The following is a 27,070-nucleotide window of genomic DNA, read 5'->3' as shown; positions in this document are numbered from 1 at the left end:
TGAAGGCCCCTATACCCACCTACCTATACTGAAGGCCCCTACACCTAGCTACCTATACTGAAGGCCCCTACACCTAGCTACCTATACTGAAGGCCCCTATACCCACATACCTATACTGAAGGCCCCTACACCTAGCTACCTATACTGAAGGCCCCTATACCTACCTACCTATACTGAAGGCCCCTACACCTAGCTACCTATACTGAAGGCCCCTACACCTAGCTACCTATACTGAAGGCCCCTATACCTACCTACCTATACTGAAGGCCCCTACACCTAGCTACCTATACTGAAGGCCCCTATACCTACCTACCTATACTGAAGGCCCCTACACCTAGCTACCTATACTGAAGGCCCCTATACCTACCTACCTATACTGAAGGCCCCTATACCTACCTACCTATACTGAAGGCCCCTACACCTAGCTACCTATATTGAAGGCTCCTATACCTACCTACCTATACTGAAGGCCCCTATACCTACCTACCTATATTGAAGGCACTATTACCTAGTTACCTATACGGGGGGCAACTATACGTGGCTAGCTATACTGGGAGCACCTTTTCCTATTACCTATGGGGGGGGGGGAATTCAATGATACTCCTGTATGACTACTTAATATTTTTATTTAGAGGCATGTTACTACGCTCATGTTCCAGTGAATGGCAACACCCTCTTTTTTGCAGCATATAACCAGCTCTTCCGCCCTCCCAAAAACATTTCTAGAGCAGCCCCTGCATCAGAAGAGCTCACAATCTATTCCCTACCATAGTCATTGTCTAAAGTCCTGCCAAATTATGTACGTATTTATATAGCACTGACATCTACCCCAAAATTACTACATACATGGGTATGTGAGCTCCAAATCGGGGGGCATGTGGGCCCCAGCCTGAAACATCTCTGGTGGGCCCTTAGTGTCCCAGTCCAACCCTGGAGACGGTACCTCCTCACATGCCCAGATGAGTGGTTGCCTCATAGAGCAAGTCACACTTGTGAGTATATATTTTAACACTTTATCATCTTGCCCATTGTTTGGAGTTATTACACCAGAGCAGGCTCCCGGTGTCCATGTGTTCTTTTTGTTTTCACCAGTACTAAAGGGGGAATCTATCTCACTCACTTGAACAGGATACATTGCTCTATTCACTGTCTTAATTATACATCAACAGACATTGAAGGATTTGTCAGACTCAGGTGATGATGAGTAAAAATAATTGCTTCAACAAGAGAAACCACTCAATCAAGATACCCATTCCTGTAACTCAGTCCATAAAGAGGCTACAGAGAGAAGAAGCTAGGAGGAGATAGGATAGACTCCACATATACTGTATAGTGTAGCATTGCTGAGACTTACCAGTGTCATCCTTCTCTCCGTACAGTATTATGAACACATTGGCATCAGTTCCCCCATTCTTCTTGTCTCCAGTCTTCACCCGCACGGTGTATGTTGAAGTTTGGGCTGCAGAGCAAAATAACAAGTATAATAATCCTATAACAACTGCATAAGCCAAATTCTGACAGCAGCCATGTCCAATGTGTTTCAGATTTAAATCCCTCTGTGTAGCTCTGCTCTCCTAAAGCTGTGCACCCTGTGGGAAATGCACCCTGTATGTATTTAGAGAGACATGCACCCTGTATGTATTTAGAGAGTTTAGCTGGTGGGCTGCACACACCTTTCTGCTCCAGGCCCAGCGTAGCTAGAGACTGATCCTCCTCATCATCATCATCCTTCTTCATAAAGGCTTCATTTACCGGCACCAACATCCGAGAGATCTGACCGTCGTCTTCGTCCACCGCCAGCCACCGCTGACACGGGAAGAAGTACCTGTAGGAGGCATGAAGTTTGGCCTATTCATAAAGATAACCTGTTGCTGTAGGAAACAGACTACCCCAGTAAGCTCATGGTGGTCCAGAACTCCTAGGTGCATGTAAGGGGCTACAAAGGACCAAAAAGCTTTGCTCTTCTATTGCTGTAGGAAACAGACAAGCAAAATCAAAATGCCAAAACAACCTACCTTCCAAGACTCACAGCTCAATTAGAAAAATGTCCTGTCCTCCATGGCAGAGTGACAGAACCATACGTATTTGTAGAGTCACATAGCCCCTGCTGGTCCAAGCCCTATCCCCTAGAGCAGGGGTCAACAAACTTTTTGGTCAATGGCCGGGTCAACATACTTCAGACTGTTGGGGGGCCGGAACATACATAAAATGATGTTAAAAAACATTACATTGAATCTAGGTATTGATTCCCCCAATCATGCCCGGAGGAGACCTCCCAGCAGCAGCCATTCAGTCCTGCAGCGTCAGAAGAACGTCTTTGTGCAGCAGTCAGTGATGCATACCCAGGTGACCCGTCCAAGTGGACAGCAGTGTCACCTGATGCAGAATTGGATTGGAAGCCAGCGAATGACTGCTCACTGTAGTATGTGAATGGGTGGTGCCAGCACTGCTGTTCTACATGCGGACCGCCAATATTTAAAGGTGCCGTGGACCACATCTATAAGTTATATATTCTGTGTTTTTGGGGCCATTGAAAAAGCCTTGGGGGCCACATTCATTCAGCCTGCGGGCCGTAGTTTGAGGACCACTGCCATAGGGCCTTATCAATCCCTGCCATGCACTGATAAGGACCAAAAGTCCGAAACAGGCTGTATGCATGTTGGATTGCTGGGGCTCTGTATAATTTATAAGCTACAGGCTTGCTATACACCTGAGGTTCTGGATGTAAGCCAGGCTTCAGGGGCATAAAGAGATGATTTGCATATTCGGGAATGATGCATCCTGGGTAACCACATTTGCTCCCTTAAAGCTGAATTATCACGAATACCCTCTATTTTAAGAAGGCAAACTATACTGAGTGTTGCTCTTTATAAGAAAAGCTTTTCAGTCTCTTTTAGCCCCCTATAATTTCCTAGTTGTTCTGGGTCACCCTGAGCTTACTGTGTTTTCTACATCCACACATACAAGATTTCTGACCTCTGACCTCTGTCTTTCCCATACTGAAGCAAATCTGAAGTGAAAATACACTTATGAGATATTAATTGTAGGTGTAATACAGCTAAGAAATTGACTGGATTAGCTCCATGCTTGTTTCAGGTGTGCGATTCAGCCTCTACTGCAGCCAAAGCGATCAGCAGAACTGACAAGCAACTGGTATTGTTTACAAGGAAACATCAATATCCCTCTAGTTTAGGTTCCCTTTAAACAGCCAAGAAACAGTGAGAGACAGCTTGAGATAAGGTTTTACTGCAGGAAGGTTCAAATGGTCATTATTTTTGCTTTGTTTTATAGCTTAAAAGACAGAGTGTTGTTTTAAAACTGCAACTGTAACAGTTGCAGTTTTAAAATGCAATGTTATTTAAAAAAAAAAAAAAAAAGCTTTATAACTGAAAATAAAAATGAGACTCTTTTCTTTGCTGCTAATGTTCTATTCATTATCCCTTCTACACATACAAGTCGTTATATCATGCGTTTATATTTGTTTCAGGTTTGCTTAAATTGCTGGACACTCCCATAAAATATGGTATAAAGTACATATCTGTTTACAATCCCTGCAACAATATGGCATATGCTGGAGTCATGTACCATTTTATTACAATGTTACAATATGTTTCCCAATGGGATCCAGTTACTCATTTCAAATAGGTCTAGATTTTTTTGTGTCCCCCATTAAACAAAATGATCATATTTGAATGAAATCTAATTGATCCTTCTTAATTTGACAGTTTGATTTTTCATGGGTGCTGTGGAAAGATTGCGTTTGTAATAAGTGTGGTGACTGCAAGTTATACCAGCAATCACTGAATGGCGATATTCTTTTTGCATTAATTTGCACGAAAATAATTTTAACCACCTCAGCCTACGGGTCTTTTTCACCCCGAGGACAGAAGCAATATTCCCCTGTAAACGTTCCTCCCATTTGGAAGGGATTCATTTTATTAATTCTTTATTAAAAATGTATGGTGACTGTAATTTTACTTTTTCAGCTGATCTCGGTCCATGTCCATTCATTCCAGGCACTGCGATTGGCTTGGGGAACGCTTGTTTCCCCTTCACCAATCGCTGCCACGAAAATGCATGCGGGAACAAGCACAAATATAGGTTAAGTTGGACTTCAGCAGCTGACAATAGTCGTCCAGATAGGATTAAGAGGTTAAATTCGACTGTCGAGCGAAATTGCCAATGAAAAGTTTGTGATTTTTTGCAAAGTTTTCACACTAAAGTAAATGATTTTTCGCAGTAAAAATAATGTTTTTTTGTGGTAGCATTTCATTAAGTGGGCTTTTTGGTCCATTGTAGCCCCTTACACACTCCTAGTACTTTTGGTTCACCATAAGCTTGCTGGGTACTCTGTACTTTTTTGGGTGTTTCAAGGCCTAACTCATAGAGCCATATTAATCCACGCCATGCACTGATGAGGATCAATCAATCCGAAACAGTCTGTATGCATGTTGGATTATTGTGGCTCTGTATTATTAACAAGCTGACACATCATTGCATTCCAGATGATCTGGAGGCGTGGCTAAGTCACAGGGGCAATAATGGATATTTTGCATATTCAGCAGTGATGCATTGTGGGAGACATTTCGGAGCTCACTCCAACCTGAAGTATCGCAAATACTGTTTTAAGAAAGCAAACTTTTGTTTTCCATAGCATTTTAGTAAGCAGGCTTTTTGGTCCTTTGTAGCCCCTTTCACACTCCTAGGAGTTCTGGTTCACCATGAGCTTGCTGGGTACTCTGTACCTCTGCGTTAAAAATAACACGTTTTCGCGAATATTTGCCATATTTTCGAGCACATTTTCTCGAAATTAAAAATGAAATTTTCAATGCGAAAATGACTTTGGTGAAAATTCGCGAACAACACTTTCAGCAATCCCTTACTTGGTGTCATCCTTCAGGTCCACGATCTCCACCCGGTCCAGGAACCAGGCGGCGTTTCCTTTTGTGTTATCGTGGCGGATCCTCAACTTCTTCAGCACTCCCAAATCAACAGCATTGATGGTGAAAATATCCTCCTGGAGATACCCAAGAAGAAAAGATAAAATCTGTTATCAGATCGCCTTCCTTGATAACCAGCACTGTAGACCATACACTGGTCGATTTGCCATCAGATTCGACCAACAGATAGATCCCTCTCTGATTGAATCTGATCAGAGAGGGATCGTATGGCTACCTTTACTGCAAACAGATTGTGAACCGATTTCAGCCTGAAACCGTTCACAATCTGTGGTGGTGGTGCTGCCGCCGCCGCTCCCCCCGCCCGCATACATTACCTGCTCCGCCAGCGCGACTCCAGTCCCCAGGTCTCCGCTGTCTTCTCCGCTCTGGTCTCCAGGTCCGGCATGCTTTACTTCTTCCTGCCCGGCAGGAAGTTTAAACAGTAGAGCGCCCTCTACTGTTTAAACTTCCTGCCGGGTAGGAGGAACTTAAGCATGCCGGAGACCAGACTAGCGCAGACACGGAGCAGCGGTGACCAGGGGTAGTCGCGCTGGCGGAGCAGGTAATGTATTGCCACTCTATTGCGTCGGTCGTCGGGCACTTGAACGCCGCTAGCGACGCGCTCCCTACCCGCAGGTGATTGACGGTAATTTTCCGCACGGTGCGATCGACGGGATCGGACGAAATGGATCGAAATTCGGCGTGTAGCGCGAACGATTGGCAGCAGATTCGATTCCAGTGATCGAATCTGGTGTCGAAACGGCGGCAAATCGGGCCTGTGTATGGCCAGCTTTATTCCCCAGGCACTGCTATAACCCACCGTACAAATACAGAGATAGGGCCACTATGGCCTAATGCCTGTCCAGTCTACACTGGGAGACGTAAACATCAGTGATATCACCTGTCTAGCAAAAGACGTTAGGAAATAGACTGGACTGTTCTGATGGGGCAATGAATGTAATATTGGAAGCCCAATATTGAAAGCCCCTTATAATTTCCATATTTGTTTATAAATGAGTCTGGTGGTTCTGCATGTGCTTGTCAAAACATGTTTATTGTTACAAAAATATCCGGTCAAACAGCATGAGATCCGCAGTATATAAAAACATCTAAAACCAAACTAGGGTAGGAAAGAGCGCTCCTTCATTGTTTCCACTGATCCTCATTAGGTAAATGCTGAAGCACGATCACCCAGCCTAGGCCTATGTAAATCGTCTTGGCCACCAAGAATGATGGTTCATGTGTGGACCCACCACCGACGCACACCACAGAGGCCTCAGCCAGCAGCTGACCTGACCTGTGAAGTCTCAATATTGTAGAGCTTTGATGGTTCCTATGAACTGACACTATGATAGATGCTAATGTCCCCTGAGCTCATAATGATTTCATCATCCAGCCGTCTGACATCAGTTCCCGAAGCTGTGGGCAGCAGAGGACGGCGGCGTGGGAAAGATCGGAGCGGATGGGGCTGGAGGAAGCCCCAGGTATGTATAAATCTGTTTACTTATTTCAGCTCTGGTACACTTTAATCTCAGTGAATCTCTGCAGAGCCTCGGTGAATCTTCATAAACATAGTAGTGCTGTACATTGTAAACGAATGAGTAACAATACCTTTATTACTTTTGCATTATTGCTCTTTTATGTGACTTCAGAAGCAGGTCTTACCTGGCCCCTCTCAAACTTGTTGAGATGGTCGGACTTTTTCAGCTGCCTCTCTCCGGTGTCCCCGACCTCTCCATAGATAGTTATAAACACTCGCGCATCAGTGCCGGCTCCCCAAACCGTGCCGGTGACCACATGGATTTCGTAGGTGTTCTCTGGAAATGATACAAGCAATGGTTACATTTAAAGGACTTCTCCATTATATATACAATGATCTTATTTTAATAGCACTTTCCTGCAGGTGAGGACCATCTAGCGATACTTAAAGTGAACCTCCGGACTAAAAATCTACTCAGCAGAACTGACTGAAAAGGCTTGGTGTTTCTTTAACAGTTTCCCAGCATTTGAACTTTGTTTTTCTTATCAAAGCATCATTTTTAGCTGCATTTTTAGCTAAGCTCCACTCATCAAAGAAAAAAAAGCCCAGGCTTTTTTTCCCTGATGCTCTGCAGAGCATGATGGGATTTCCTATGTTGTTATTCACGTTGCCTAGCAACTGGGAGAGGTGCTCAGGACGCAGGACAGTTGGAACTGTGTCTCATGCTCCCTGTCACCTCCTTTCAACCAAAAAGATGGCTGCCATCATGAAATCAAACATTTGCCTGTTCTTTTAAAACAGTGTGGGTAAGAGATTATATTACCTATCTATTTTTATCAACATAACTAATGTAACTTAATGACAGTATGTTTGTTTAGGCTGGAGTTCCTCTTTAAGTGAAAACAAAGTGAAGAGATAAACAATTGTATCTATTCTCCTACTTCTAAAAATGATATCCTACACAGTTTTATGTTATGTTTAAAGTCAATGGGAATCGTTTTTTTGTTTGTTTGTTTTTTAAGTCAGATACAGTACTTACTTAAAGGATATATCCAGGAAGGAAAAAAAATAAAGATCCACTTCGCTGGGGCTTCCTCCAGCCCCTGGCAGCCGTCCTGTGCCCTCGCCGCAGCTCCGGTGGCTCCCGGTCTTCTCCGCTGGCGAAGCCGATCTCGCCAGGTCGGGTTCCAGGTCGGCTTCTTCTGCGCTCCACCGAGCGGGTCACGTGATCTCACTGACTCATCAGGACGGTACAGTTTCCGTCCTGATGACGTTAGCAAGACCAGAACGAGGCACTCATGGCATAACCGGCTTTATTCTACTGGCCATGCGTGGACTGTACTCATGTATGCCCAGTCTGGATGTGATTGTCCGTGGCTGGAAAGATAATCAGAAGGTGAAGAGAGACCCCACAGGACCCCTCTGGGGATCTGGAAAACATCTGGGCCATCCAGCAGCTTAGAACTCCTGAGATAAGTATCTCATTTTTGCTTTTTAAATTGATACCAGAGTACTTTAAAGTGGACCTGAACTCTTGCACAGGAGGAAAACATAGAGAAATGCACCCTGTATGTATTTAGAGAGTTTACGCCTGTCTAATTCCCCCTAATCTGTGACCACACACAAGTTGTAATTTGATCTCTCAGCTGTGTCAGCTGACTGCCACAGCAGAGAGCTAATTTGTAAACAAGGGATGTTAACAATGTCTGGTTCCGTATAAGTGGGAAGTAGTCAAACTGCAGGATTTGTATCAGCTGTAACAAAGAAGTGTTTTTTTGTTGTTATTTGTTTAAAGGTCATTATGCTGTTGGTTATCTTTTAGAGCAGAGAGGAATTTCTGAGTTCAGGTCCGCTTTAAGGCCTATCAAAAAATAGAGAAAAAAACATAGGGCTGGCTCGTGTTCACTAGTTGAAAATGTACTGTTCCAGCATGGTTTTTCTGTAGGTAGGCGAGTCCTTATCTTTACCTCAAGGTGGGTGTCTCCCTGCCAGGACTATGTCACTTACTGTGATTCCCTGCAGTCCTACCTCCTACACTTAAAGCAGAGCCTTAAAGGGACACTGTAGGGGGGTTGGGGGAAAATGAGTTGCACTTACCCGGGGCTTCTAATGTTCCCCCGCAGGCATCCTGTACCCGCGCAGCCACTCACCGATGCTCCGGCCCCACCTCCAGTTCACTTCTGGAATTTCAGACTTTAAAGCCTGAAAACAACTGCGCCTGCGTTGCCCTGTCCTCGATCCTGCTGATGTCACCAGGAGCGTACTGCGCAGACCCAGTATGGTCTGGGCCTGCACTGTATGCTCCTGGTGACATCAGCTGGAGCGAGGACACAGTAACGCAAGCGCAGTGGTTTTCAGACTTTAAAGTCTGAAATTCCAGAAGTGTACCGGAGGCGGGGCTGGAGCATCGGTGAGTGGCTGCGCGGCACAGGATGTCTGCGGGGGACTATTAAAAGCCCCGGGAAACTTCAACTCATTTTCCCCTGACCCTACGGTATCCCTTTAAAAAGGACAACTGAAGGGAGAGAGAGGGATATGGAGGCTGCCATATTTATTTATTTTTAAGCAATACCAGTTGCCGGCTGTCCTGCTGATCCTCCGACTCCAATACTTTTAGCCATAGCCCCTGAACATGCATGCAGCAGATCAGGTGTTTCTGACATTATTGTCAGATCTGACAAGAAGAGCTGCATGCTTGTTTCTGGTGTTATTCAGTACACTACGCCAGCCAAATAGACCAGCAGGGCGGCCAGGCAACTTGTATTGTTTAAAAAGGAATAAATATGGCAGCCTCCTATTCTTCTCACTTCAGTTGCCCTTTAATGATCTGTAATGACGCTGGTGTTTCACTCACTGTGCGAAAGTCCTCACAATGTGCAAAGGCCCTCACAACTCACCTTTTCACTCTGGCCTACCACCCCTCACAATTGCTCTAAACCCACAGCCGAACTCTGGTCCCCTACCTCTCGTGTCCATACCTCTCCCTCTAGATTGTAAGCCTTTGGGCAGGGTCCTCACTCCTTTTGTGTCCTACCTGATCATGCACCTCTATTACTGTGCACCCATGCTATGCATTTGAGTGAACCTAACTTGCCTAACTCCATGCTCCCCTCCAGTGACTGACTAAGCATTACCTTGTACTCATACTGTGCTGTGTGATCTGGTTTTCTTGTATTCCTGTATTGTCATATTGCTGTTTGTCACCCCTAAATATTGTCTGTAACCTAAATTAATGTCCAGCGCTGCGTAATATGTTGGCGCTTTATAAATACAACAAATAAATAAATAAATAAATAAATGTTCTGACATGACCCAAGTGAGGGTTGCTAAATATTGCCACCTGACTGCAGGAATTTTTTTATTAAAAAAACCCTGTCAACTGCTCTCCAGTCTTTGCCAATCAGGGCCTGTGTGACGTCACAGTTTTTATTATCATGTAGCAGTGGCTGGATAGTGTACTGGTTAAAGAGGAACTCCAGTGAGAATAATTAATAAAAAAAAGTGTTTCATTTTTACAATAATTATGTATAAATGATTTAGTCAGTGTTGCCCATTGTAAAATCTTTTAAATCCCTGATTTACATTCTGACATTTATTACATGGTGACATGTTTACTGTTGGCAGGTGATGTAGCTGCTGCATGCTTTTTTGGCAGTTGGAAACAGCTGTAAACAGCTATTTCCCACAATGCAATAAGGTTCACAGACAGGAAACTGCCAGGAGTACCACGATCCTCAGAGTTTCCTGTGGGAGGGGTTTTACCACAATATCAGTCATACAGCGCCCCCTGATGGTCTGTTTGTGAAAAGGAAAAGATTTCTCGTGTAAAAGGGGGTATCAGTTTACTGATTGGTATTAAGTTAAATTTTTGGTCGGAGTTTCTCTTTAAGGGCTCTGCCTCTGACACAGGAGACCTGTGCTCAGCTCTTCCTGTTCAGTAAGCTGCACCTATTCAGTAGGAGGCAAGACTCCCTAACACTGCTGCTGCCTATAGAGCACGCCCCTAGCGGCTGCAGCTCTGGTGCGTTGAGTCAGCCAGGAGAAAAGTGCAATATAAATGTTATTAGTCTTGTTCTGTGCATAATAGGGCTTAGATTTGTATAGGGTTGTGATTAGCATGCGCAGCGGTCACTCACCCTCCAGCCCAGAGGACTCTAGAGGCAGAAGCTCCACAACCAGCTCTCCATCTCCTTCCCCGCGAGCCAGCCACCGCTGACACTCAAACTTATAGGACTCGATAACCTCCTGCGGCTGCAGCTCCTCCTCCTCCTTGCCGGACTTCTTCTTCTTATTCGTCTTCTTCTTCTTATCGGCTGGCTGTGCCACGGGCATCATCTGTATCCCGACTCTCTTTATCTCCACCGCCTCCAAATACCAGCCGTCTCCGATGCCTTTACCGTCGTGCCCAATTCGCAGCTTGAGAATCTTGCCAATGTCAGCTGCCTCTATCTGTCAAAAAGTATTAAATGCAAAATTAAAAGTTTTAAATTCTCGGCCAACAAGTACAATACGCGGGGCGAGGGATACATCCATTCAAGATACTGTGTTTGGCCTACAAATCCTCTCACAATACCTGCCCAACTTACATCTCTGAACTTATCCACAGGAACAAACCTGGACGCATACTTCGATCCTCCAATGACCTGCACCTGACTATTCCACGCATGACCCATTCACATGCGTGACTCTAGGACTTTTCTAGAGCTGCCTCTACTCTCTGGAATTCCCTTCCAACACCCATCAGGCTCATCCTATCCTTCTACACCTTCAAACAGCCCTCAAAACACACCTACCATCCCTCATCAAGGCCCTACCTTCCACTGCTTAGCAACTATACAACGTCCCCCACCAAATGTGTCCCTACCCCCCTCTCTTTAGATTGTAAGCCTTTGGGCAGGTTCCTCCCCCTTGTGTTTCCTACTAGGTTCCATTAAATGACTAAACTACCTGGTCTACTTGATCACCACTCCACTGAATTCATGAACCTAGCCTCGTGCCTAACTTTCAGTTTTCAGTTTAAACTTTTAAACATCCTGAAACTTTGTAAAAGATAAAAAAGGTCACAAACCTTAAATATATCCTCAGCTCCTCTCTCAAAGTCATTGGAGCGGCTACGTAGGACGATCTCTTCCGTCTTCCCGCGATCTCCGTACAGCTGCATAAAAACGTTGGCGTTGGTGCCAGACCCGCGCAGGCTTCCGGTGGTGACAGTGACCTCATAATTAATCACTGCAAGAACAATTAGACTAGCTGTCAACTTTAACCACACCAAGAAAAACACACTTATTCACCTTATACAGGTTTCTGTGTCAAGACTTCCCAGGTACAGGAGCCAATTTAATGCAAGGAAAGACAGACAACTATAACCTTTTTCGTGCTGCCTCATACTGGGAGACAAGGTATACATGTACTGGGCTGGCTTTAGGACTCTCAGATTTCTTTTTTTTTTTTACAAACCTTTTGTGCATAATTAGTCTAAAATATTATTTTATTAACTACTAGCTGATGCCCCGGAGTTGCCCGGGGATGTATTTGTCTGGTGTTTGCTCCGCCCACCTTTTCTAATCCTAACACACAATTACTCAATGACCTTGTTTGTGAGCTTTGCAATCTTTGGCATCAATAATTTGCACTAAAATTAAACAAATATTTACATTTTCCCAGTGAAATTTGTATTTGTCTCTACCCACTTTTTGGTTATGGGGATAAAAAGTATTCTATATGTTATTCCAGGTAATGTACTGTGTGTGTGCCAAATTTCATTCCAATCCGTTCAGCCATTGTTGCGTGATTGGGTAACAAACATCCAAACGTTCGCTTTTATAATATTAGTAAAATAACTATACAGACTCTGGCAGAACTAGAGTTTTACTATCAGAAACTTTTCTCCCTTCTATGAAACACCCAATTCTAAAACTGGCCAATCAAGACAGAGCCCTTCTGGCAGAGACCATGTGACAGTGGTCATGTGACCTGGCACTACAGCAGTCCTCCAGAGATTACAGGTCAACATAAACATTATTTGAAGCATGCACTTCCCAGCAGATATGCAATTCCTTCTTACGTTTCTCGATGTCGATGACTTCGCTGGCGTAGACCTCGACCTCCACTTTGCCATCACACTCGTCCTTGCAGAGCCAGCGGTTCACCGGAAACATGTACTGCTTGCCGTGAGCCGGGACCTGCACCACAACATTGCCCAAAAACCATCCAGCGCGAATTCCTACATTATCGTGGCCAATCAGCAGCTTGTTTATCTACAGGAGAAAACAAAGATGGGGGCAAGTCAGGCTTTTTGGCTCCTACAGTAATTTACTTTCTATCTGCAAAGCTTTGTTAAATGAGTGTTGTTCTCCAACTTAGGGCTGGTTCACACGGGCGTCTGCTGAGCTTTTGCTTGGCATTGCGTTCAAACGCCCGTGTTTAAAAGCTAGCTTTTGAAAGCTTTTGAAAAGCGTTCAAGGCTAGCAGTTCTGGTCTCTGCTATTGTTTCCTGGCGTTTACTGCCTCTGAAAGCAGCATGTTGCTTTTGAGACTAGACGCAACGCTGGGATCTACTGCCAGGCTTTCATGAAAGCCTGCAAAAGCCAGCTCTAAACGCTCCCATTCACTTGCATGGGATGGCAGTAGATCCCAAAAAACGCTGCGTCTGAAACGCTGCGTTAAACGCCACAAAAACGCCCGTCTGAACCAGCCCTTAGAGAAATTCCTGAGCAGGGCTGCCATCAGAAATTTCTGGGCCCCATACTGGAAAAACCTACTGGGCGCCCCTCACCCCCCTATATTTAAAGAGGAACTCCAGTGAAAATAATGTAGTAAAAAAAGTGCTTCATTTTTACCATAATTATGTATAAATGATTTAGTCAGTGTTTGCCCATTGTAAAATCTTTCCTCTCCCCGATTTACATTCTGACATGTATTACATGGTGACATTTTTACTGTGGGCAGGTTATGTAGCTGCTGCTAGCTGTTTTGGATGTTAGAGACAGCTGTAAACCGCTATTTCCTGTCTGTGAACCTTGTTACATTGTAACAAACTGCCAAAAGTACCTCATCCCAGATATACTTCACTCACTTGATCGCTACCCAAGCCTCCAACCCACGTCGTCTTTTTGCCACCTTCAATGCCCTACTTAACCCCACACCTCCCCCCCCAACCTCCACCCTCTCAGCCACTGACCTATCAAATTACTTTATCAACAAAATTACAACCATCCGGAAGGATATTTCTCTCCTCCACTCTATCGCCCCCGCCTCCCCACCACATCCGACTCCTTCCTCTTTCTCCTCCCTTACCTCCTTCAATCCTGTCACGGGGGAGGAAGTCAACCAGCTGCTGGCAACTTCACCTGCCACTTCCTGCCCCCTAGATCCGGTCCCATCTGATTCTCTGCGCCCACATTTTTCTGATCTGGCCCCTGTCCTCACCCATCTGTTCAACCTCTCCTTCTCCACCGGCATCTTCCCCTCCGTATTCAAACAGGCCACTGTGCTTCCCCTACTAAAGAAATCTTCACTTGACCCTGCTCTGCCATCCAACTACCGCCCAATCTCTCTCCTCCCTTTTGCCTCAAAAATTCTTGAACGCCTGGCCCACCAACGCCTGACCAACTTCCTTAACTCCAACTCCCTTCTCGATCCCCTGCAATCTGGTTTTCGCACAGCCCATTCTACAGAAACCGCCCTCACCAAAGTGGTAAATGACCTCGCCCTTGCCAAAGCCGAAGGTAAATACTCCATCCTGCTCCTCCTGGACCTCTCCTCGGCATTTGACACTGTCGACCACTCCCTCCTCCTCCACTCCCTGCAGCTAATGGGCATTCAGGACCTAGCCTTAGCCTGGATCTCCTCCTACCTCTCCAACCGCTCCTTTACAACATTTTTCAATGGCTCCTCATCCACTCCTACACCCCTCTCAGTTGGTGTTCCTCAAGGTTCCGTCCTAGGACCCCTACTGTTCTCACTCTATACTGCCTCAATTGGCAAAATCATCTCCTCCATGGGCTTCAATTACCACCTGTATGCCGACGACACCCAGATATATCTCCACACCCCAGACCTCTCCTCCTCTACCATGGACAAAGTCTCTGCCTGCCTCACATCCATTTCCTCCTGGATGGCTGCCAGGTACCTGAAGCTTAATTTGGACAAGACTGAGCTTCTAATATTCCCACCCCGCACAGCTGCACCCCTCCCAGATCTTCACGTCACTATTGAAAATACTATAATCCACCCTACCTCCCAAGCCCGCTGTCTAGGTGTTACTCTGGACTCTGAACTTTCCTTTACCGCCCACATCCAAGGTATTGCCAGATCCTGCAACTTCCACCTCCGCAACATCTCCAAGATCCGCTCCTACCTGTCCTCTGACACCACTCAACTCCTTATCCACGCCCTTGTCATCTCCCGCCTAGACTACTGCAATTCTCTTTTATCTGGCCTCCCCTCTAACCGTACTGACCCACTTAAATTGGTAATGAATGCGGCAGCCAGACTGATACATTCTTCTCACCGCAGCGCCTCTACAACTCCGCTCTGTAAAGCACTACACTGGCTCCCCATCAGCTTTAGGATCAATTTCAAAATCCTGTGCTTTGCCTACAAATCAGTGCACAAGACCTGCCCAACCTACATCTCTGATCTGGTCCACAGGCACATACCAGCCCGCCCCCTCCGATCCTCCAATGACCTGCACCTAGTCGCACCACGCATAACTCAGTCACACGCACGATTGCAGGACTTCACCAGGGCCGCCCCTACTCTCTGGAACTCTCTCCCACCAGCCATCAGACTCGCCCCCACCTTTAATTCCTTCAAACAAGCTCTCAAGACTCACCTCTTCACGCTCGCATACCCCCCTACACCAGCACCATAATATGTTCTGTTAGACCACCTCTCAAAAGACGCACCTGTTGTCTCCACCCCACCCTTTAGATTGTAGGCCTCCGGCAGGGCCCTCCTCCCTAACGTATCCAGCTTGATTATGCAATCTTACTCGCAACCACCCCTCTTGTAGACTCGAACAGTCTCTAATTTGACCTATGATACTGTATTGTTATCAAATCATTTGCATGATCTTGTTTTGTTGTGAGTTTCCGTATGTTCTACCTGTATGTTAACCCATTTATCTATTGTGCAGCGCTGCGTAAAATGTTGGCGCTTTATAAATACTATAAATAATAATAATAATAATCCCAGAGCTTCTTGTGGGAGGGGTTTCAGCACAAAATCAGTCATACAGCGCCCCCTGATGGTCTGTTTGTGAAAAGCATTATATTTCTCATGTAAAAGGGGGTATCAGCTACTGATTGGGATAAAGTTCAATTCTAGGTTGGAGTTTCTCTTTATAGAGAACCCGAGGTGGTTTCTAAGAATGATATCCGCACACAGAGGCTGGGTTTGCTTATATTGCCTAGCCTCTGTTGCTATCTCAATCCCCCCTAAGTCCCCCCTGCGCTCTGCTATGCTCCCACAAATCACAGCCGCGCTTTCGACACGCGGCGTGTCACAGCGGGCTGTGTTTACCTCTTTACTGTCACTCTCGCCGCTCCCCTGCCTCCTGCATAGCTCTGGTCCCCGCCCGCGTTCTTTCCCTCCCCGCTGATTGGAGGGAAGGGACGCGGGCGGGGACTGGAGCTATGCAGGAGGCGGGGGGGGGGGGGGGGGGTAGCGGCGAGAGTGACACTACATAGGTGAACACAGCCCGCTGTGTGTCGACAGCGTGGCTGTGATTTATGAGGGCATAGTAGAGCGGAGGGGGAACTTAGGGGGGATTGAGGTAGCAACAGAGGCTGGGCAATATAAGCAGACCCAGCCTCTGTGTGCGCATATCATTCTTAGAAACCACCTCGGGTTCTTTTTAAAGGACGACTGAAGTGAGAGGTATATGGAGGCCGCCATATTTATTTATTTTTAAGCAATAGCAGTTGCCTGGATGTCCTGCTGATCCTTTGCCTGTAATACTCATTAGCCCAATCTACACGATTCGATTCTGTGTACGATTCGATTAAGATTCTATTTACGATTGGATTAAATCCGTCATGTCCGATCGGGATTCGATTCGATTCAATTTGATTGCCATTGCAAAACAATGACAAATCGAATTGAATCGAATTGAATCCTGATCGGACATGTCTGATTTCATCGGATCGTAAATAGAATCGTAATCGAATCGTACAAAGAATCTTGTCGTGTAGATGGAGCTTTAGCCATACAAGCATGCAGCAGATGACGTGTTTATGACATTATTGTCAGCTCTGACAAGATTAGCTGCATGCTTGTTTTTGGTGTGATTCAGACACTGCTGCAGCCAAATAGGTCAGCAGGGCAGCCAGGCAACTGGTATTGTTTAAAAGGAAATAAATATAGCAGCCTCCATATACCTCTCACTACAGTTGTCCTTTAAGATGAATCCCCTATAGTTAAGGTGGTTGCTGGTGCTAAGCAAATCTCTGTGACACATGGAATCCTATGGGATTACTCTCCCTGCAGTGCTTAAGCAGCGCTGGCGATTTGCAACATGAGAACGGCGAAGCACAAGTATGGCAAAATCACCCAAAAAACGCAATGCAGAATCGGCCAGCCGAGGCGAACACAGCCACATTCACTGACAGTCTGTACATTCTGTGATAGACTTGCAGCTGGGGCCCATGTGCATGGCATTGCTCACCTGGCCTCAGTCTCACTCGGGCCCCATACTGCTGTACCACCTGTGATGACCTGAAGGCAGCCCTGTCCCTCAGAGTATCAGCAGGTATAGTATGTTGTAGGATACAATAACAACAGAAGGCTTAGAAAATCAAATATGGCCAATTGTTACTCCCCAGGCGGGTTGGGTGCATAGAATAGGAGGGACACATACAGGTCAGGCATAGGTGCCTGGCTCTTCTACTGACCACACATGCTATTGCTCCGTTGTTATTGCCTGATGAAGCGGGATCAAACCTGTGAAACGCGTTGCATATTTGGAGTTCATAAATAAAATATATTGACTGTCTTTACTATAGTCGTTGTGTGTCTACTTGGAGGAGGTAAGTCCACCACTACCGCCTCTATCTACCAAGAATTTGGTTTTTTAAGCTCATTTAGCTTTCTTTTATCCTTTTGGCGCCTCTGTTCTCCTGCATAAGGTCAGGCATACAGAATTTCTGAATAAGGCTTTAAGGGGCCTGGAAGTGAATTTTTTTATGAGTAAAACATGTATATACAGTCCAAATCCTACTTAGAACTAGCCTGTGTTACTTTTTTCTCACTGTAAGGGGTAGAATCCAGGGCACTAAATGACAGTTTTCCTGCAGACAGGACGTTGGGCTGCAGTCTAGCTCTCACTGTTAACTAACTGAAGGTCATAAAACTCCTGTTTGTTTCAGACAAAGACTTCAGAGAGCAGGAAACAGATAGGTTGAATGGTTCAAGATCTGTCCCTATAGGAGCTGAATAATTATTAAATAAAATCAGTCACCATTCATCTGAGACAATCAAAACTTTAAATCTAGATGTTTAGCCTTTCAAACCAAAACAACCGTATGGGATTCTAGGAGAGTCCCGCTTAGCAGTAGGACCTTAGGCACACTTGTTATCTCATCACTTTATTGCCACTTCAGGTTTGCTGTAAGTTGCCATTGACTGACCCTTCCGATGTCTATGGTGTTGATGGTGAAGTTGTCCACCCTTCCTCTCTCGAAGTTGTCGGCCACATCATTGTCAGAGACCAGCAAGAACTGCTTGTTGGTGTCGCCTTTCTCTCCGTACAGCTTGACGAACACTCTGGAGTCCGAGCTGGCACCGCTGACATCTCCGGTCTTAATCTGGAAATGATAGCTGATACCTGCAGGACAAGCAAACCATGTCAGGAGTAAAATGAAATATAAGGATAAAAACAAATACAAAGGAAAGAGGGAGCGAGTAAGGGCATAGAGGAAGAATAGTATTTTACACCGGGAGGGATTACAAGGTTATGGAGATGGGAATTATATGTTACCGTATTTTTTGGACTATAAGACGCTCCTGAACATAAGATGCACCTAGGTTTAGAGGACAAAAACCAGGGGAAGAAACTATATATACTAAACCTGGTGCATCCATGGTGAAGGGGCATCTTGTGGATTATGCCCCCTTTGTACCTCTTGTGTCTCGCTTGTGCCCTCCGCTATGCCTCTTGTGTCCCCCTTGTGTCCTCCTCTATGCCCCTTTGTGTCCCCCTTGTGTCCTCCTCTATGCCCCTTTGTGTCCCCCTTGTGTCCTCCTCTATGCCCCTTTGTGTCCCCCTTGTGTCCTCCTCTATGTCCCTTTGTGTCCCCCTTGTGTCCTCCTCTATGCCCCTTTGTGTCCCCCTTGTGTCCTCCTCTATGTCCCTTTGTGTCCCCCTTGTGTCCTCCTCTATGTCCCTCTGTGTCCTCCTTTATGCCCCTTTGTGTCCCCCGTTTGTCCCTGTGTCCTCCTCTATGCCCCTTTGTGTCCTCCTTTGACCCCGTGTCCTCCTCTATGCCCTTTTGTGTCCCCCTGTGTCCTCCTCTATGCTTAATTGTGTCTCCCTTGTGTCCTTCTCTATGCCCCTTTTTGTCCCCCTGTGTCCTCCTCTGCATGGGCACAGTACAGGGAGTCTCTGACATTGCAGCAGGTTGGAGGTTTGTATTGGCAGCGTTCACAAGTCAACTCCCTGCATTTGGACTATAAGATGCAGTGATTTCTTCCCCCCATTTTTGAGAGCCAAAAAATGAGTTTTATAGTCCAAAAAATACAGTATGTTAGGAGAGTATAGCTCGTTAACATAGACTGAACAGTATTTAACATTGGGGCGGTATGGCTAAGCTGTGGGGTGTAGTTTTTTTCTTTTTTTTGATTAGGAGTTTAGCTAGTTTGTGGAAAAGCTAGGTAAGGTTATGGAAGATGGGACAGTATGTTATGGCTTGGGGGTGGAAAAACTATGGTGGGGGTATAACCAGGGCCAGAGTTACCATAAGGCACTGTAGGCACGTGCCTATAGGTACCTGATTATGAAAAGGCGGCTCACTAACGTCCCCTAGCGCCTCTCTCCTTCCCTATGGAGAGTCCTTATGAGAGTGTAAATGGGAGGTTACTCACCCATCTCTCGGCATTCCACTGATTAGATCTCTGTTCAGTCAGGGGCACCTCTAGATACTTAATATTGAGGGTACTACTGGCTACCTAATACTAATGGGGCACCTGTAGCTACCTATGACGGGCAAGGGAAGTAAGGGAAAAGTGACAGCTGGGACAGCCAGCACACTCGCGGGGTAGTTTGGTGGGGTTTGTGGGTTCATGGAAGTCTAAGGTGGAAGAACATCTGTGCCTATAGGCTCCTGTGAGGTAAATCTGGCCTGGATATAGCTAGATCATGGAGGGAAGGGGGGGGGGGAGCAGTTTATGGAACGGGGTATAGCTAGGTTATGGAGAAAGGGATACTATGTTACATTAGGAGTGTGCAGGGCCGAGCCGAGGCAGAGGCTCAGGAGGCACCAGCCTCTGGGTGCAGAGCTGGGGACACATCTGGCTATCTATGTTGGGTAGGAGGAGGGCCTACAAAATACTGGGGACACAACTGGCTATCTATGTTGGATTGGAGGAGGGACTGCATAATACTGAAGACACATTGGCTATCTATACTGGGGAGGGGTTTATCCAATACTGGGGGCACAACTGGCTACCTATACTGGGGCAGATACAGTTCAGTGGAGGGGCACTTTGGAATCTCAGTAATCTTGGGCCCATGTCTTGGGCCCATGTGTTTGGATAGGGATTCAGAGTATGAAGAACAAGACCACGATGGGTTAACTCACTTCTCAGATTCTGTGAATCCCCAGCTGGAACCAACTCTCGGATAATGAAGCCATCATCTTCATTCCTATCAAACCACCTGCACAGAAAGATACAATGATTAGGCACCATCTACCAATCAGCCTCCACAATACAGTCTGTAAATTGCTGCATGGGTATCAGGAGGAAGTCTTCAGCGTTAGGAGAAAACCTCTCTTTGACCTTCAAAGCCTCTCTATTGGTCGCTGTGTGTGAAGGATGGCTTTACTGACCAACAGGAGAGGTCGGGAGCTCGGTTCACTTGACTTTCTCTCCTCCTCACTTGCAATAGACATCCTTTTTTAACGTAATGTAAGGATTCTGGGAAATGTAGGCTGACATTTATTGTTCTTTCACCTTTGGATGTCACATGGTCACCCCTGACTGAGCCGCCCACCAGCTGAATTCAGAGTGGAAAGGAAGCAAGATGTACTGCAGATGTGGCCCATGAAGGAGGAATCCTGTACAGAATTGCTTCTACTCATAGTTCATATTGACTCACCATCCTCATTGCTATTAGAATTTGCCTTGTTTGGTTTTGGGTTTAGTTAAGCATTTATCGCAGTCTTGAAAAAAATGAGTGTTTCAGATCACACACAGTGTCTTTGGATTGGACATTCTTTAGAAGTAAATTCGCAATTTCTATCTTTTAATTAGTTTTTTTGTCCTTCTAAAGTTATAAGGAGCAACAAGTTTTAGGGGCGTACCTAGAACCTGGCGGGCCCCTCAGTAAAACTGAGATGGGTGGGCCTTGAACCCCCCTCCCCGTTAAACTTTTGACTGGGTGCCCCTGCACTAGCTTGTGTATGGTGATCAAAGAACACCGTTGAGTGAAAAAAAAAAACACAGAGACAATGGGAGCCCCAATGGAATAGTAAGTAACAAAAATGAGTAGGATGATGTAATAAATGGTGGTGCTCACAAAAGAGGGTAAATGGGCAACCGACCATTGAAGGCAGGTGGAGATGAACAGACCTGACTCCACTCGGCTGTCCAGATGAACTGGACTTGGTCGCTCTCTAGGTAAAAGATTCCAGAAGGTTGTAGAAGTGGTTAACACCTTCCCAAATAGAACACCCCTCCCAAGGGAGGCTGGGTAACACAAGGGGGAAAGAGGCACCCAATGGGTAATAAAACTGTTAAAAACAGCTAAAATAGAAAAGATGAGGTGGATTACCTCAAATGATGACAAATTCGTATTACAGATAACAAACTTTTAATAAGCACTTGGCAACGTGTTTCGTGGGTACTTGCCCACTTCCTCAGGATGAATATAGTGCCAGACAGAAAAACAGCCAGATACAGGATGCCTACCATGCTCTGCATCTCACCACAGAGGCGAACCTCTTTAAACCGCGCAGAAAGGGGAAAGGGAGGGCGTAACAAGCTAGTGCAATGCTATGCATCTCATCACAGAAGCGGGCCCCCTTAGCCCTCAGCCCTCCCCCCCCCCACTACAGCTGGGGTCGCAGGGGTCATTGTGGTGTCCCTGACAAGCTTTAAACACTTTCTCCAGCCAGCTGACCAACTCCCCTACTTGAATAAAGCAGGGAGGAACTAGAGAAACAGATGATTTGCACTGTTACATTAATAACAGTAGAGTTATCTTCAAAGGCAAAGGAATATTCTAGAGCTTGCCTGGGATTAATTACTTATCATGCTAAAGGAACACTATCAAAATTGTAACATTTAAAATACATTTAATCAAATACAAATAAGAAGTATGTTTCTTCCAAAGTAAAATGAGCTATAAATGACTACTATCCTATGTTGCTGTCACTTACAGTACTTAGTAGAAATCTGACAGAACTGACAGGTTTTTAACTAGTCCATCTCTTCATAGGGGATTCTCAGTATTTCATTTATTCGTACAAAAGCACTTCCTAGAAAGAATCTATACAAAAATACAGCCTTTCCCCCACCTGTTTGCACATTATCCTGGTAGTTGGACTGAGCAACTGCCATTCACAAAGTATTTTTTTTAAAATAAAGACAATTCTGAGAATCCACCATGAGGTGCTGGGCTAGTCCAAAACAGGTCAGTTCTGCCAGATTTCTACTACCTACTGTAAGTAACAGCAGCATATTTATAGCTCATTTTACTCAGGAAGAAATGCACTTTTTATATTCATGTATCTTAAATTTTACAATTTTTTGTGATAGTGGTCTGTCAAGAAACATAAAAAGAACCCCTCTGTAATAAACAGCATTTTCAATATCAGAGATGTTGTTTTCAGCATTACTTTAAAGGATACCCCAACTGAAATGTGACATAATGAGATAGACATGTGTATGTACAGTGCCTAGCACACAGATAACTATGCTGTGTTCCTTTTTTTATTTCTCTGCCTGAAAGAGTTAAATATCAAGTATGTAAGTGGCTGACTCAGTCCTGACTCAGACAGGAAGTGACTACAGTGTGACCCTCACTGATAAGAAATTCCAACTATAAAACACTTTCCTAGCAGAAAATGGCTTCTGAGAGCAAGAAAGAGGTAAAAAAGGGGAATTTCTTATCAGTGAGGGTCACATTGTAGTCACTTCCTGTCTGAGTCAGGACTGAGTCAGCCACTTACATACTTGATATTTAACTATTTCAGGCAGAGAAAGAAAAAAAGGAACACAGTCTAGTTATTTGTGTGCTAAGCACTGTACAAACACATGTCTATCTCATCATGTCACATGTCACCTCGGGTATCCTTTAAAGCATATTATAGTTAGGTTGTTAATAAATAAATATTCAAAAATTAATTTAAAAATGTCAGAAATAATTATGTGGCTACTTTAATGAATTTAATATATTCCTTTTTTTTTTTTTAAGGCAAAACCTTCTTTTCCCAAAGTCTAGGAGGGTGTGCCTGTGATTCCATATTAAGGTATTAAATACAAAGATGGTCAATGATTTGCAAAAACTTGCAGCTTGGAATTGGGCCAATCAGGCGCACTTCCTGCAATATTTGATTGGCCCCATTTCAAGCTCTCTACAATTGGCATAGAAGCCGGAATGAATAGCATTCCATCATCCATCTTTAGCTAGAAGCAGCTGTGAATTGTTACCATGGTTACAGATGCCATGGAAGGTCGCTGATAGGTCACCTGCTAGCTTATGCCAATATGAAGTCACTGTACGGGTACAAACACCACTGTACCTGTTGCAGGGGAACTCTATGGCTTCAGTCTCAGGTTTGCCTTCTTCTTTCACCACCACCTTGTCAAGGTACCAGCCGCATCCCCCTCCTTTTCCATCGTGCCCTATGCGCACCCTCCTCACCTGCTTCAGGGTAACGGCTTCAATGATGAATTCATCCGCCTGCAGGCAGAGGAATTATAGCGAACAAGTCAATATAAATATCATGAACCCCAAAACCACATGTGGCAAATTCTCAAAGCAATGGTGTTTATCAGTATAGACTAAAAGAATACCCTATTGTGTAGCTCTGCAGACATCCATACAGGATTAAGACGTCTCCACCTCATTTCCTATTAGTAGTATGAGGTCTTATAATTACTCACCTCCAACTTCCTGTTACCTCCAACTCCACTTCTTCATGTAACAGGCAGAGGCGTATCTACAGGGGTGCAGGTATGGCATGTGCCATGGGTGCCTCTTACTCTACAGCACCCTTGGTGTTCTCCATACAGATTTTAGTTTTTATCTCTGGACATTCTTCTACCTGGTTACAACTTTTGGGGGACAAGCTGCCTAACTGTTATTAGGGTGATATATATAGACTGACCTATTGCGATACTCTTATAGGCCATGCTTCACTTCAACTTGGACACAACCAATTCAACCAAGACTACGCACTCTTTTAACAAAATAGTCTCCCTCTGAGAGATACTTACCTTGGGAGGGGGAAGCCTCAGAGTCTCAATGAGGCTTCCCCGTCCTCTGTAGCTTGGGGGAATCCAGCGCTGGCTCCCTAAAAATTTCCTTGAGAAAACCTAAAAATCAGTGCGCAGGCGCGGCAATATTTACCTACAGCGATACAGTGCAGGCGCAGTAGCTGCTCTTCATTCGGGCTAAAGTGGAAATAGCCGAGCTCGATCGATCCGCCTGCAATGGATCGTGGTAGGTAAATATTTACCTCGTCGCTGTTCAGGGGGTTGCAGCGCTGAATTGCCAGGCATCGGAGGAGGACAGGGGAAGCCTTGTTAGGATCCAGAGGATTCCCCCTCCTGAGGTAAGTATCCCCCAGAGGGTTTTTTTTTTGTTACAAGTTTTCTCTAAAACAGGGATGTCAAACAGGTCCTACGAGGGCCGAGGTCATCACACATTTTTGATACAGCTCAAATGAATTGATGGGTCTGAATCAGGAAAGGTTTGGTCCATCAGGTAGAACACATTCCTTTCTTTCTCAGTCAATGCTAAACACTGGCATGGATCTGGCCCTCCAGGCCTGGAGTTCCACACATGTGATCTTAAACGTTTGGAGTGGCAATCCCCCTCACCGGGAAGTGACAATTGTAATGTTTACCATGGGCGCTGTTTTCCCTAGATAAGCCTCTGGTAATAGGTTTATGTAACAAGTATTCTGTCTATCACTTTGCTTCTATACACTGGTTGTATTCACGCACTGATCTGATTGCTGCAACAACACCATAATCGTGACTAGAACTACTTAAACGTGGGAGGTATTATCAATGGGAGAAAGTTCAAATGTAACTTTTAATTACAGTGCTGAAATGTTAAGGGTTAATAGCAATCAACATTTTTCTTGGCTTTATGTGAGGCCAAAATGCGGTCATTGTGATTCACTGTACATACTGTATGTCTATTGCACATTATTGTTTTTGCTCTTGCACCTTGCAATCAATTCTTCCCACCCTGACGAAGCCTCGGTCATTGAGGCGAAACATGTTGGTTTTAGTTTAGGGTCCAGGGGAGTAACTAGGGGTGAGCAGGGGCGACTGGACAGTAAAAGCAATTGTTTCCATAAACGAGTCGATAAGGGCACTTTCTTTCAGATACGATCGTAAATTGCAACATTCTGACAAAATTCTGTATTCCACTCAACAATAAAATTGTTCCATGTCAATTTTCTCTACATAGTGCGAGGTTTTCTGTACAATTCGATCATAAAAATCTCATCAAATGATCACATCTGAGGAAAATATTGTATCATTAATAAGCACCTTTAGGTGTCTATCAATTATACAATCTTGATTGTACAATCTTACCAAATCTACAGTATGTAGTAAAAGGGTAAAGTGAGTGAATATACTTTGAAAGGCACTACCTCCTATTACACAAAACTGGTAAGATTGTACAATCAAGATTGTATCAGTAATGGGCACTTGTAAGGTGGCCATACACATTTAGATTGATACCCAACGTTGAAAACAGATCAATTTAAATCGATTTTTGACGCAAACCGATTAAAATTATGATTGACATAGCTCGTTACTTTACAGATAACCAGTATATGTGATCAGCATGATCGAATCTGACGTTAAAAATCGATGCATGCATGGCCAGCTTTACACAAGACAAGATCGTCAAATGTTATTACTTTACTGTAGTAATTGTGCCCAGACAACCAATGGAAATTAAGCTAGTCATACACCTAAAGATTTTTGCCCAATGCGGCAAACAGATCAATCCCTTTCTAGTCTGATCAGAAGGGGATGGATTCCCCCCAAACACGGCACACAGATTTTCAATAGATTTAACCAGGATATGTATTGAAAAATCTATCGAACTGCAGCACTGCCCTGTTGATACAGTGCAACGCTATGGACCGTCGGTCTACCGCCAGGTCTTAACGACCAAAATTTACCATCTGATCACAATTTTGATTGATTTAAATAAACATGAATGGTTCAAAATTACGATTGATTCTTCTCGCCGCATCACGGATAAACGTCATATTCGATCATGGTGTTGAGCTCAAATTTTGCATAACTGTAATTTGAAATTGAAATTCATAATTACGATGCAAAATTGTAATGTGAACTTTCTGGCAAAATTTTTAAATCAATTTAGCTCATAACCGTGGTTACATTCTGTAATTTTGCGTTATTATGCAAAACCCAAAAAATTAATTCGGGGGGTTGAAGTAAAAAAAAAAAAGAATTAAAAAAAAAAACCTTGTAGTTATTGGGATTTTTTTTTCAAAATTAAAGAAATAATGTTTCTTAAACTGGGTAAAATGCTGCGTACACCGAGATCCGGATACACATTTTAATGCAAACCTGTGATACAGCGATGGGACCTTCTAGGACTTTGTGGCCGCGCTCCCATCCATGAACGACCGCATAGGTGCAGGGTGCCTTGCGACTGCGCAGTAGTAAAGAGCTGCTCGGACTCAGGTTTTTTTCGCTACTGCGCAAATGCGAGGCATCCCGCACAGTGCAGTCGCGTTTGTTCACGGATGGGAGTGGCTGAGAACTTCTAGAGGGTCCAAGCGCTGGATCGGTGGTCTTGAAGTAGGGGATCCAGAGGCTTCCCTCTACCAAGGTAAGCATCTGACGTTCTCTTCTCTTAAAGCAGAGTTCCCCAACTCTGTCCTCAAGGCCCACCAACAGTACATGTTTTTCAGAAATCCACAAACATTCACAGGTGAGGTAATTAGTGTCTCAGCAGAGCTGATTATCTACCTCTGTGGATTTCCACAAAACATGCACTGTTGGTGGGCCTTAAGGACCGGGTTGGGGAACACTGTCTTAAAGGATACCCGAGGTGACATGTGACATGATGAGATAGACATGGATATGTACAGTGCCAAGCACACAAATATCTATGCTGTGTTCCTGTTTTTCTTTCTCTGCCTGAAAGAGTTAAATATCAGGTATGTAAGTGGCTGCCTCAGTCCTGACTCAGACAGGAAGTGAC

At 44.8% G+C, this 27,070-nt stretch overlaps 1 protein-coding gene across 3 annotated transcripts in view; it reads right to left on the bottom strand.

The window, feature by feature from the left end:
* The window catches only part of LOXHD1 (lipoxygenase homology PLAT domains 1), a 275,680-nt gene that overhangs the window by 89,669 nt on the left and 158,941 nt on the right, over nt 1-27,070 (bottom strand). For 2 of the 3 annotated variants that reach the window (XM_068251570.1, XM_068251579.1), the window contains exons 20-29: nt 23,385-23,545; nt 20,220-20,296; nt 18,051-18,247; nt 12,485-12,677; nt 11,489-11,649; nt 10,557-10,869; nt 6,606-6,757; nt 4,884-5,017; nt 1,674-1,825; nt 1,355-1,459 (exon numbers count right to left, since the gene is read on the bottom strand). In XM_068251570.1, coding sequence (XP_068107671.1) covers nt 1,355-1,459; nt 1,674-1,825; nt 4,884-5,017; nt 6,606-6,757; nt 10,557-10,869; nt 11,489-11,649; nt 12,485-12,677; nt 18,051-18,247; nt 20,220-20,296; nt 23,385-23,545 — 1,645 coding nt within the window. The remainder of the gene's footprint in view (nt 1-1,354; nt 1,460-1,673; nt 1,826-4,883; nt 5,018-6,605; nt 6,758-10,556; nt 10,870-11,488; nt 11,650-12,484; nt 12,678-18,050; nt 18,248-20,219; nt 20,297-23,384; nt 23,546-27,070) is intronic. The other variant, XM_068251585.1, reaches the window with a different exon arrangement.

This window comes from Hyperolius riggenbachi, chromosome 1 (assembly GCF_040937935.1).
Source record: "Hyperolius riggenbachi isolate aHypRig1 chromosome 1, aHypRig1.pri, whole genome shotgun sequence".
Lineage (NCBI taxonomy): Eukaryota > Metazoa > Chordata > Amphibia > Anura > Hyperoliidae > Hyperolius > Hyperolius riggenbachi.
This window is presented reverse-complemented; position numbering and strand designations above follow the sequence as displayed.